Source organism: Eucyclogobius newberryi, unplaced genomic scaffold (assembly GCF_026437365.1).
Source record: "Eucyclogobius newberryi isolate DKJ021-1_F unplaced genomic scaffold, fEucNew1.0.hap1 SCAF_10, whole genome shotgun sequence".
Classification (NCBI taxonomy): Eukaryota; Metazoa; Chordata; class Actinopteri; order Gobiiformes; family Gobiidae; genus Eucyclogobius; species Eucyclogobius newberryi.
In genome coordinates, this window is record NW_027315724.1 from 29,150,318 (window position 1) to 29,163,333 (window position 13,016).

The following is a 13,016-nucleotide window of genomic DNA, read 5'->3' on the forward strand; positions in this document are numbered from 1 at the left end:
TAAACTAAACTAAACTAAACTAAACTGTTGTGATGGTTATTATTATTACTGTTATCATTATTATTATTTTTTAATTATCATATTATGTAGTTTGACTTTAACTTTTCGTTTTTCCCAGGGTTGTATTTGTGTGACTGCCCCTAAACACAGCACAGTCAGTATTTTGTTTTGACTGTGCTCGGCTAACGTTAGCGGCTAACATTACATTAATTTCAGTCAGCGAACAGCAAGTTGACATATAACTACTAAACGAATTATTTTAGCTTCGAAAACCTGGGAGTTTCTTGTCTCAACGTACTTTTTTATGCTATGTAACACGTTGTTGTCCATAGCGCGCATGTCGCTTAACAGGTTTTGGTGATCTCGTTTTGCAGCACAACGTTAAAGAGTGACGTGTGGACATGGCGTTCCCAGTTAGCTTAGGGCTACAGAGGGATTGGCGTATGTATTTGCAACTGTCCGCTTAAAAAAAGAATAAACGTCTGGTCCATGGACAGATTCTCGCGTGTCCGCCTGTCGCTGAAGCAGAGGTACTTTATTTTGCTGTGCGTGGCTCTGTGCGCACTCCTCATTTATCAAGGATCAAGGTAAGTCCACGAGGACACGGACAGATGTGTTCTACTGTGTGTGTTCTATTACTGTGTGTGTTCTATTACTGTGTGTGTTCTATTACTGTGTGTGTTCTATTACTGTGTGTGTTCTATTACTGTGTGTGTTCTACTGTGTGTGTTCTACTACTGTGTGTGTTCTACTACTGTGTGTGTTCTACTGTGTGTGTTCTATTACTGTGTGTGTTCTACTGTGTGTGTTCTACTACTGTGTGTGTTCTACTGTGTGTGTGTTCTATTGTGTTCTACTGTGTGTTCTACTGTGTGTTCTACTACTGTGTGTGTTCAACTGTGTGTTTACTGTGTGTGTTACTGCGTGTTCTACTACTGTGTGTGTTCTACTACTGTGTGTGTTCTACTGTGTGTGTTCTACTGTGTGTGTTCTACTGTGTGTGTTCTACTGTGTGTGTTCTACTACTGTGTGTGTTCTACTGTGTTCTATTGTGTTCTACTGTGTGTTCTACTACTGTGTGTGTTCTACTGTGTGTGTGTTCTACTGTGTGTGTTCTACTACTGTGTGTGTTCTACTGTGTTCTATTGTGTTCTACTGTGTGTGTTCTACTGTGTGTGTTCTACTGTGTGTTCTACTGTGTGTTCTACTGTGTGTGTGTTCTGTGTGTGTTCTCTGCGTGTTCTACTGCGTGTTCTACTACTTTGTGTTCTACTGTGTGTTCTACTGTGTGTGTTCTACTACTGTGTGTGTTCTACTGTGTTCTACTGTGTTCTATTGTGTTCTACTGTGTGTGTTCTACTGTGTGTGTTACTGTGTGTTCTACTACTGTGTGTGTTCTACTACTGTGTGTGTTCTACTGTGTTCTATTGTGTTCTACTGTGTGTGTTCTACTGTGTGTTCTACTGTGTTCTACTGTGTGTTCTACTGTGTGTGTGTTCTGTGTGTGTTCTACTGCGTGTTCTACTACTTTGTGTTCTACTGTGTGTTCTACTGTGTGTGTTCTACTACTGTGTGTGTTCTACTGTGTGTTCTACTGTGTGTTCTACTGCGTGTTCTACTGCGTGTTCTACTGCGTGTTCTACTGCGTGTTCTACTGCGTGTTCTACTGCGTGTTCTACTACTGTGTGTGTTCTACTGTGTGTTCTACTGTGTGTTCTACTGTGTGTTCTACTGCGTGTTCTACTGTGTGTGCTACTGTGTTTTACTGTGTTCTACTACGGTGTTCTAGTGTGTTCTTCTGTGTTCTACTGTGTTCTACTGTGTTCTACTATGTTCTTCTGTGTTTTACTGTGTTCTACTGTGTTCTACTGTGTTCAACTATGTTCTTCTTCTGTGTTTTACTGTGTTTTACTGTGTTCTACTGTGTTCTACTGTGTTCTACTGTGTTCTACTGTGTTCTTCTGTGTTCTTCTACTGTGTTCTACTGTGTTCTTCTGTGTTCTTCTACTGTGTTCTACTATGTTCTTCTTCTGTGTTTTACTGTGTTCTACTGTGTTCTACTGTGTTCTTCTACTGTGTTCTACTATGTTCTTCTTCTGTGTTTTACTGTGTTCTACTGTGTTCTTCTGTGTTCTTCTACTGTGTTCTACTGTGTTCTTCTACTGTGTTCTACTGTGTTCTTCTACTGTGTTCTTCTACTGTGTTCTTCTACTGTGTTCTACTGTGTTCTTCTACTGTGTTCTACTGTGTTCTTCTACTGTGTTCTTCTACTGTGTTCTTCTACTGTGTTCTACTCTGTTAATTAGTTTCATTGCTCAGACACCTTAATTAAAAATGTATTACCTGTCTTCCATTGCACTTAACCTGGTTTGAGACGGCTTTAGTTAGATTAGACTGACCCCTGCAAAATACCTTTTAAAAGGGTCAAAGTATTGTGTCGAAAAGTTGTAAAACATTTGGAATATTTACTGTTTTCAATGTAGAGAATTTTGTTTTAACTCTGAATGCAGTTTTTTTTTTTTTTCCATTGACAAATACCATGCTCTGTTAATCCTAAACTATCTTATCTCACCTGTTACGACACACCTGATTACTCCCCTTTAAGGACAATCACTTTACCACTTTATAAAGGCCTTTAACACAGCAGATGTTGTTGCATTGCACACTGTTCATGCTTGTTTGTTAAAATGATATGTTTTTTTGTTTTTATAATCTGCAGTAAAAGTCTTTTTGGAGCAAGAAGAAAGATGAGCCGAACAGATAAACTTCAAGCCAATTCTTCTCAGTTCATGTTGGGAGGAAAACCCTTTCGTATTCTGGGAGGATCCATCCACTACTTCCGGGTGCCCCGAGTGTACTGGGAGGACCGATTACTCAAGATGAAAGCCTGTGGCATCAACACACTCACCACGTAAACGAATCATTTCAAGGGCGAGGGACAAATGATCGCTTAATCTGGTGATAGTTATGTTGTAGTTTTACGTGAGTCGAGGGCCAGTATGTGAAGAAACGTTAGGGTTAAGTGATCTGAACGTAGGCTGTTGCCATGGTTATATGTTAACTTAGTATTCATGAGTTTCAACATCCTGTTTTAAAGTGTTAATTGCTATGGCAACGGACCTAAATGTTCATAATTCGGAAACCCATGGATAAACTGGCATAAATTGTTCGATTTTTGACTGTTTTACGTTTTATTTTATGATGAAAGTTGAGCGCTAGTAGGTGACGAATGTGTTTTGTCATTTTCTTCAGAGTCATAGAACTTTATTAATCCCACCAGGGGCAGTTAGTTCCAGCAGTAAAATAACACACAGCACAACCAAAATGACAAGCGCAATTTTGAACATGGAGGCGCTCCGAGGCCAATAAATGGCACCAAACAAAACAATATTATATTTTCATTATAGCAGTACCAATAACAGATTTTCGATATATTTTTTAACCCCAACCTTGACCATTGTTCTAACCGTACCCATGATCCTGTTCCAAACTTGAACAAACCTCAACCTTAATTCGTTTCCTAACCTAAATTATAACCCTGCTCCTATGCATCATTTAATTTGTTGTCGAATGGTTGCTTGGTAACAGCTACAGAATTACCATTATCATCTGCTGCCCATGTCCAACCAAGAAGTAAAATTATAAACTCCCCAAATATGTCAAACTAGAAAAACAAGAAAGCATTTTTAGTAAGATATTTAAACGTGATTATGTTAAATTAGGTTTTAGTAAAATGTCTAATTTGTCATATTCACTTCAAGGCATCGCACAATGGCTAGACAATGAACTAAAACAATAACCATCATTAGACAATTGCTTTATAATTAAATATTTTCTATTTCGTTATAGATACGTGCCCTGGAACCTACATGAACCTGAGCGAGGTGTTTTTAACTTTGAGGATGACTTGGATTTAGAGTAAGTAAAACGCTTTGTAACACATATGCCTGAAGGTGGCACTGTTGCTCTTCAAACCACATTTCCATCTTTTCATTATAAATTGGATGTAAGCGGCGTAGAGAGCTTTTTTACATGCAACTTTGAGTGATTTGTTTATGATAATGCTCTGTTAAATGTACCACTTTTGAGCTTGTATTCAAATCTTTGACAACGTTGTTGCTGTGTGCACATTTTCCAGAGCTTACCTTGAACTTGCAGGCAGTTTAGGCCTGTGGGTGATTCTGCGACCAGGACCCTACATCTGCGCAGAGTGGGATTTAGGAGGACTCCCAAGGTAGAAATCATCTGGACCAAGCACAGTTTTTTTTTTTTCTCTGCCGTTTGCTTACTTTGTTGCTGAACTTTGAATGTTTTGTTAGTTGGCTACTGCGAGATCAAAACATGAAACTAAGAACAACTTACAATGGATTTACAGAAGCAGTTGACTCATACTTTGACCAGCTAATTAAAAAAGTCGTTCCGCATCAGGTGAGTTTGCTCAGACAAAAGGGGATGTGGTAAAGAATGTGATAAACAATTATAAAAACCTACAGTCGTTTCTATTCTTCTGTGGAAATGCATAGTACTCTTTTGAAGGCCCAGTCATTGCCGTTCAAGTGGAGAATGAATATGGATCCTACGCAAAGGACACAGAGTATATGGCATTCATAAAGGAAGTAAGGATTTCATTAATTATGCACACAAATATGATCTGAAAAGTTCTCATGTGGTGAAAACTGTGCAGGCCTTACTGTCCAGAGGCATCACAGAGCTGCTGGTGACCTCAGACAACTCTGCAGGACTGAAGCTGGGAGGAGTGAAAGGAGGTACTGTCCCTCAGACGCACAACACGTACACAACACGTACACAACACGTACACAACACGTACACAAACACGTACACATACACATACACATACACATACACAACCACAACACGTACACAACACGTACACATATAATACAACACGTACACATACATACACAACACGTACACAACACATACACACACTTGGCAGTACTCACTCTAATGTATCACTTATGTTTGTTCTCCAAAGTTTGCATAGAATAGTTTCTTTAGTGGATGTATTTAGTGTTTTGTCTCTTGTTTTGCACGTTTTGTCTACTGAATGTATTTGTTATCCGTGCTTTCTTTCAGCCCTGGAAACCATTAACTTTCAGAGATTAAACCCAAAAGACATCAAATATCTGGATGACATTCAGGTATGGTAATGAATGATACAGTTGTGAAGTATGAAAATCGTTCTTGCTGTAATAATAATCATGTTCCCTCAGCCGCACAGGCCTAAGATGGTGATGGAGTTCTGGTCAGGCTGGTTTGATCTCTGGGGCGACCTGCATCATGTGTTCCCTGCTGAGGGTGAGCCATTTTTGTTCCTCTGTAATCCAACACGGCTCGGGCAGGTGCTGCACTTTCACTAAAGGGTCAATATTTAATGCATTTATGGACATTATAAATAAAACAAACCACTATTATCAATCACTGCAAGTATGTGTGTTCGTCCTCGGATCCGAAGGTTGGCAGAGTTCAAACGCTGCTCTACCCGATGTGCTGTAGGTAGAGCTTCACGCTGCTCTACCCAATGTACTGTAGGTAGAGCTTCACGCTGCTCTACCCGATGTACTGTAGGTAGAGCTTCACGCTGCTCTACTGCTCTACCCGATGTACTGTAGGTAGAGCTTCACGCTGCTCTACCCGATGTACTGTAGGTAGAGCTTCACGCTGCTCTACTGCTCTACCCGATGTACTGTAGGTAGAGCTTCACGCTGCTCTACTGCTCTACCCGATGTACTGTAGGTAGAGCTTCACGCTGCTCTACCCGATGTACTGTAGGTAGAGCTTCACGCTGCTCTACCCGATGTACTGTAGGTAGAGCTTCACGCTGCTCTACTGCTCTACCCGATGTACTGTAGGTAGAGCTTCACGCTGCTCTACCCGATGTACTGTAGGTAGAGCTTCACGCTGCTCTACTGCTCTACCCGATGTACTGTAGGTAGAGCTTCACGCTGCTCTACCCGATGTACTGTAGGTAGAGCTTAACGCTGCTCTACTGCTCTACCCGATGTACTGTAGGTAGAGCTTCACGCTGCTCTACTGCTCTACCCGATGTACTGTAGGTAGAGCTTCACGCTGCTCTACCCGATGTACTGTAGGTAGAGCTTCACGCTGCTCTACTGCTCTACCCGATGTACTGTAGGTAGAGCTTCACGCTGCTCTACCCGATGTACTGTAGGTAGAGCTTAACGCTGCTCTACTGCTCTACCCGATGTACTGTAGGTAGAGCTTCACGCTGCTCTACTGCTCTACCCAATGTTCTGTAGGTAGAGCTTCACGCTGCTCTACCCGATGTACTGTAGGTAGAGCTTCACGCTGCTCTACCCGATGTACTGTAGGTAGAGCTTCGCGCTGCTCTACCTGATGTTCTGTAGGTAGAGCTTTCAGAGCCACAGTCTGGCCGTTCGATACCAGCTCTGTCTGTTGAATACGGTCGTTGGGTTCCTTGGGCAAGACGCTTGACCCGCCTCGCCTCCGGTGTCTGTGCACTGGTGTATGAATGCGTGTGTGAATGCGTGACTGGTCCCTTGATAAAAAAAATAAAAATAAATACTGGACTCAGATTGTCAGTTGTGAAGAGCATGAAAGGAGACTCCGGGTGGATTAAAATCTTTACAGTCGAGTGCTTTGCAGACTGCCGCAGTCTGCAGTGGGTCACAGCTAGTGACCGTGAAGCTTATGAAAGCCTGAGCATAAATGCTACTGTATAGAGCCTTATTGGACCCACACACAAGGAACTCTGTGTTGTATTAACCAATTCTGTGCAACAATATATATAGTTTACAGTTTAATTGTGTTTTGACAGAAATGGTGGCAGTTGTCACGGAAATCCTGAAAATGGATATGTCCATCAACCTGTACATGTTTCACGGAGGGACAAATTTTGGCTTCATGAACGGAGCCTTAGCTGTCGGAATACCATCTCCGAAACCTATGGTCACAAGCTATGGTATGTTTGATCACACGTGTTCCATAACTGCAAATCAATTATTAATATATTGATGCTCCATTGGCAGAATGTTTAGACCTTTTCCATCTTGAAGTTCCACACTTTGCAGTACATCAGTTTGTGAAATTAGCTTCTTTGAGGATGCAGTTTCCTAACATCATAAATGTCCATATGCAAATAAGGCCTCTGACTCTGACCTTCTGCCTTAACCTTATTTAAAATCTTAGAAATGTAAGTGGAAAAAAATAGAACTGGGTTTAATATCTTCCTTCAGGGTACTTAACATTGTAATGACCTTCTTCATAAAAGATGAGTTTTTAAAAGTACTCGGGCCGTCTCTTACCTTGAGCAGCCTTCACACATTTCTGGACTGTGCTGAGTGCATTTCGGCTCTTTGCTTTACAAAGGCGACATCTTGTGTCAAGATAACCTGAATGTGTCTCGGTCCGCTGCAGCCTGGAGATGTGTTATAGGTGTGAGCTGAGCTGACTTCGGAGCCTGCTCTTCTGATAGAACATTATCTTTCAGATTATGATGCCCCATTATCCGAGGCTGGGGATTACACCACCAAGTATCGTCTTCTAAGAAACGTATTGAGCCACTACCACAGTAAGTGCTCTTGTTTGAGTTATACATTTGGGCTGTACAGATTTGCAATATGTATTTTAAAGTGTATTTTAAATATTTATTTCAGTTTCACATTTGCAATCTGCTGATTGTGATTTCATTCACATTGTGATTCAATTCATCTTGAGGCATTTTATACCCGTTACACTTTTTATAAATGTTCTTCTCCAGAGGTTAATTTCTCTAAAGTTGTTCAGTGTTGGCTAAACCTGACTTTGCGTGATGCACAAACCTCGCATTATTCACGTAAGAGCTCCATGACAGACCCTCAATCACCCCATTGTGAAAATTACATGTTTTTTAAAATTCTTTTTATTCTTTGTGCATTTTGATTTTTGTAAAACAATGGTTTTGTGGCCAGTGGTGCAAATGTTGCTTTGGGCTTTTGGCTCCAACACAATGAAATAACAATTTTCTCAATGAAGCTTTGATTGAAGTTTGGAGCCTTTGCCTGTCGTCTACTAAACAATGTGGCCCAGAAATGAGAGGAACTTTGATAAGCTTTTAATTTCCTCATATTGATTTCTATAATTAGATCTTAAATAGATTACAACGCAGCTTGTATTAGACATAATAATTTGCTTTGCTGAACCAATCATTGATCGTGGATCCTGGCACAGAGATACTCACTGTATGCTGTAATGTCTCTTTAAGTGCTGGTTTGATTTCTCAACCACAGACTTCCTTAAGTGATGTTAGCGCTCACTCGGCGATAAGGAAATCCTGTCAAGCTTTTCCGCAGGGAGAACTAGTGTCTGAACAAGCTCGAACACCTTAAAAAGCAGTTAGACGATCAGAGCAGGGCCGTTAACCATTGTAAAGTGGAGAGTCTTATAACGGTGTGGATTGAGCGACTTGGGGGAATGAAATGAAAAGGTGAAAATGTCCCTTTTTACCACAAAGACAAAGCCATTATTAATGCATTTTCTCAATGTTCTACAGCTCAGGATCTCTCTAAAATGCCTGCTCTGCATGAGAGACAAGCACACCATCCTGCAGTCATTCATCAGCATCTATCTCTATGGGACAGTTTGCAGTTCAGTGACAAGGTAACACACTTTTGAGGCAAAGGACATTGTTTATTCTATAATTTAATCACTGCTCATCGCCCCAAGGCTTTGTCAAACTACCCACAGCTTACACGAAAGCTTGATTTGAGATTGGAGGCCTGTGTTTTCCGTGACTGGAGTTAGAGCCCTGCTGTTTGTCTTTGTTCTCAAACTGTGATTCACGAGTGCAGCCGAAATGTTCCACAAAAACGATTTGAATGCTAAACTTGAAGACTCAATCACAAAGTCTCGGTGTGATGTCCTGGTGGTGCGTCTAGTGTCACATAATTGTTTAATCAAGACACTGAGGAAGCAACTTTACCAATCAGGCGTGACATTGTAATCACCAACAAAAGAAGAATACAGATTAATCATGGAATCTGTCCGTGGGTAAGACATTCTGGGCTGCAAGGAATATTTTGTTCTTAAAGTGCGTATTCAGAGTGAAGCATTGTAAGAGCAGTGACATGTCCAAAAACACAGCATGTACCGCAAGGCTACGTGTTTGCGGTGTAAAAAAATGCTACTTTTGTGCTGTGTTTTTTGGTCAGAGATGGTTAGCGCTGGGCGATATGGCAAAATGCTTATCGCAATTTTTGATTCCATTGGATTTTCTCTTCTCACAAACAAAATAAAAACAGTTTGCAGTATCGATTTCATGAACATAAACGGGACATACCATATTTCCCCGACTAAGATGCACCGGAGTATAAGTCGCACCAGCCAAAAAATGCATAATAGAGAAGAAAAAAACATATATAAGTCGCACTGGAGTATAATTCAGATTTTTGGGGGAGAAATTTATTTGATTAAAAACCAAGACCAAGAACAGACATCTTGAAATACAATTTAAAATAATAACAGATTAGAGAACATGGTGAATATGTGTACGTATGCTAACGCTAACACCTTCAGCTACATGACGCACAGACAACGAACTGTGGTAAGTGTCTGGTATGTTAACGTAACATATTAACAATTATTCAGATAACTATAGCATAAAGAACATGCTAACAAATGTTACCCCAAATCACTAAATCCACTGAATTCTTCTTCCTCTGTGTCACTTCTAAATAACTCCACAAACTCCCTAGGTAGAGGAAGTGCTGATTCTTCTTCTGCGTCACTTAGAGCCTAGAGCGCCCTCTTGGGGTTGTCAGTGTGAAATTAATCATCATGTGACATGCGGTTGCCAGTGTGAAAATAACAAATAATATCACATATAAGTCGCTCCAGAGTATAAATTGCCAAAACTATGAAAAAAGGTGCAATTTATAGTCCTGAAAATACGGTCATTTTAATCCGTGCCATTTAACACACAAAAATCGGCAACTAGTTCCTCCAAAGTCCAAACTCTGCTCCACACCACGTGCTTACTTACAGAAGACTTCAATTATAGAATCAATGATAGAATCTCAGTCTTGATAAAAGTTAAATATATTGTCCAGCTCTAGCGATGCTCAGAATCTATCCCTGTTGATCTGGTCCTGATAAAAGCTGTAATGATAAACAGAGCATCATTTTTAGTCTGCATGTGGTGAAAATGTGACTTGAGCGCCAATCAAACGTCAATAGTGTAACGCCTTATTTGTATTTTTTTCTATTTCTGCAGCCTTTTAAGTCTGATAGGCCCGTCAACGTGGAGAATCTACCCGTGAACAACAACAACGGTCAGTCCTATGGATACACTTTATACGAAACTAGCATTAGCTCCGGAGGAACCCTCAACTCCAACAACCACATCCGAGACCGAGCTTTGGTGAGGAAAAACTTCACTTCAAAATCACACGTTTGATTTCCGTCGGAACATTGCGCTTTATCCCTGCGAGGCGGCGGCATCGTTTCCTTTTGTCATAAGTAACACCAACGAGCGGGGCTGATTGCCGGGCTTGTTAACTCTCCGACACGTGTTAGAATTGTCTGTCATTTTTCGTAGGTTTATGTCGACAAACAGTTCGTCGGTGTTCTGGATTATAATGCGTTGGAACTCACATTACCAGATGGAGAGGTATTCATTTAGTTTCATAATGTTGACTCTTTTAACATAACAGTTTAAATGCGTTTTCCAATCATAAATAAGAAGTAAAAAAGGGACCTGTAAATATAGTTTTGGGGCAGAATCATTCAAATAGCGCTCTTTTACAGGGAAAAAGAACGCTAAGCTTTTTGGTGGAGAACACTGGCAGAGTAAATTATGGAAAGACTCTAGACGAACAACGCAAAGGTACAATTCAAATGAAACTGAAAGTGTAACTGCAGATTAAGACAAATAAAACGTGGTTTGTTCTGTTGCAGGTATTGTTGGGGACATTGATTTGAACAAGCAGCCATTGCGAGACTTCTTTATTTATAGTTTGGAAATGAAGCATGCCTTTGTAAACAAGTTAGTGTTAAACATTTTTTATCTGTTTCTTTAGTAATTCACTGTGATTACACCTCTTGCCTTTGCTCCCAGCTGCGTGTAACTATAACAACACACAGAGAATGTCACCTTAATGCGAGCTGTGTTTTGAATGGTTTAGTTTGAAATGTGAAAAAACGACATACTGTAAATGCCACGTTTTAGATGTTTATGTTGTGTAAAGAAAGAGACAGAGAATAATTGGTTGCACTGTGAACTGTGGATAGATTAAAGAGACATGTTATAGAACTAATCAACAGGTTTTAAAATGCAAATTAGTAATGTAGTGATAAAAGAATGTTGAGCTCGGTGCTAAAACCATAGAACCGAGCTATGACTTTCTGTGACAGGAAGTTAGCTTGTGGGTGCAGAGTATGTTGAAGAGTTGCCCGTCCGGTCACTGCGTTAATCTCCGCATATGCAGATAGACGTGATTGACAGATGTATGAGCCACCAAAACAAATAACTGTCAAAGAGCAAAAAAAAAAAGTAATGAGCGCATCATTTCACGCTGTTAATCCGAGGTGAGAAATGTTTGATCGTGCTCTAAATGACAGATGAGCTCCTTTTGTCTCGCATGTATCACCGAAATAATGTACTCTGTTTGCACGGTTCTGTTTGAGTTTGGCTCAATGTACAACGGAGGGCGTGGTGACTCACTCTTTATAAACAATGAGAGTGTGTATTCTGGATCTCAGGCAAGCTAAAGATGGCAGTTTGTTTACTGTGGCAACTTCTCAAAGAGAAAAGGTGCAGGGTAAAGACAAACAAGCAACCAAACACTAAAAGTATCTACGGAGCCTTTACACTTTTTGACCTTTTGAGTTCAATTAAATTATTTACTGATATCAAAGCTCAGTTGACCTTGTATTTGTTGTTGGTTTTGCTTGTTCAGATTGCAGACTTCGGGCCACTGGATCTCCACGCGTCACAAAGCGTCTTTCCCAGGATTTTTCCAAGCCAAGCTCCACATAAGGTCACATCCTAAAGACACCTTTGTGAAACTTCCTGTAAGCTTGACGTCATACGATACTTTCATTCAGCACAGAGAGCGAACCTGATTCGTCATCATGTTCTGTAACCCGTAAATGTTTCAAATGTTTTGTCCAGGGCTGGGGAAAAGGCGTCATCTTCGTCAATGGAAGAAATCTGGGACGGCACTATGCAGTCGGCCCACAGCAGACTCTGTATTTGCCGGCGCCGTGGCTCAACAGAGGAGATAACCAGGCGAGTATTCCTTGTGCAGACATGCAGTATAGGTATCTCGATAGTGAGACGTTAAATCGTGTTGTGTACGTCTCGCACCAGCACAGGTCGTGACAGTACCTGAGCCTTCTCTTTGTTTCTGACGCATCATTTCTGTAACATCGGTGCTTTATAACTTTCTGTATTTTGAGTCCCTTCGTAACCCTCTGGTATCTCTGACAGTTGATGGTGTTTGAAGAGCAAGAGTCGGATGGGAAAGTCCTGTTCTCCAACACCGCTGACTATGGAATGAGCGTGGATGTCCAGTGAAAGGAGAGGGACAGTGGAGAGCCTTTTCACACATATGTCTTAAGGGTACTACTTCTTACCGGCAAAACCTACTTCGATGCGCCTTAAATCGCCTCCTGAAATAGTTAATGGCAAAGGTGGAAAGTTTGCCTATTGGTGAAGCGTCTATAAAACTCATATATTTATTTTTGTGGTATTTTCTCTGGACTATGCAAGATTTAAATGCAATTTGAAGCTTGAAAAAAATTAAAATGTTTGTAACGTCTGCCAAATGTTCAGTGGTGATGGGAACGATACGCACCTCGATACACCTGCTGCTATCCGAGTCATTTAAGGTGCATTTCTTACAACCAACGATGCGATTCGATTTGAACTAAGCCCGAAGCATGATGCGTCCCGGTTCACACAGCATTGTTTTGTTTTTTTTTGGCTCAAATTTTGTATAGTTTGTCATCTCCAATACAATCTCAATCTGACAGGA

At 40.7% G+C, this 13,016-nt stretch overlaps 1 protein-coding gene across 1 annotated transcript; it reads left to right on the forward strand.

The window, feature by feature from the left end:
• Window positions 1-324: 324 nt before the first annotated feature.
• On the forward strand, window positions 325-12,712 carry LOC140367315 (beta-galactosidase-1-like protein 2). Its single transcript, XM_072453733.1, has 19 exons — window positions 325-587; window positions 2,720-2,911; window positions 3,850-3,918; window positions 4,139-4,234; window positions 4,320-4,428; window positions 4,524-4,616; window positions 4,685-4,766; window positions 5,098-5,162; window positions 5,235-5,319; window positions 6,821-6,964; window positions 7,493-7,573; window positions 8,534-8,640; window positions 10,253-10,399; window positions 10,577-10,648; window positions 10,786-10,864; window positions 10,936-11,023; window positions 11,937-12,051; window positions 12,152-12,268; window positions 12,470-12,712. Exons 1-19 carry the CDS (start codon window positions 490-492, stop codon window positions 12,554-12,556), a joined length of 1,926 nt encoding a protein of 641 aa, XP_072309834.1. The 5' UTR covers window positions 325-489; the 3' UTR covers window positions 12,557-12,712.
• Window positions 12,713-13,016: the final 304 nt, after the last annotated feature.

Bases quoted from the DNA above. Each gene is read 5' to 3' on its own strand.
- LOC140367315 (XM_072453733.1), top strand. From the start codon at position 490: ATGGACAGATTCTCGCGTGTCCGCCTGTCGCTGAAGCAGAGGTACTTT. The intron at 4,617-4,684 runs GTAAGGATTTCA...AAAACTGTGCAG, and splicing joins ATATGGCATTCATAAAGGAA to GCCTTACTGTCCAGAGGCAT. The intron at 11,024-11,936 runs GTTAGTGTTAAA...TTGCTTGTTCAG, and splicing joins AAGCATGCCTTTGTAAACAA to ATTGCAGACTTCGGGCCACT.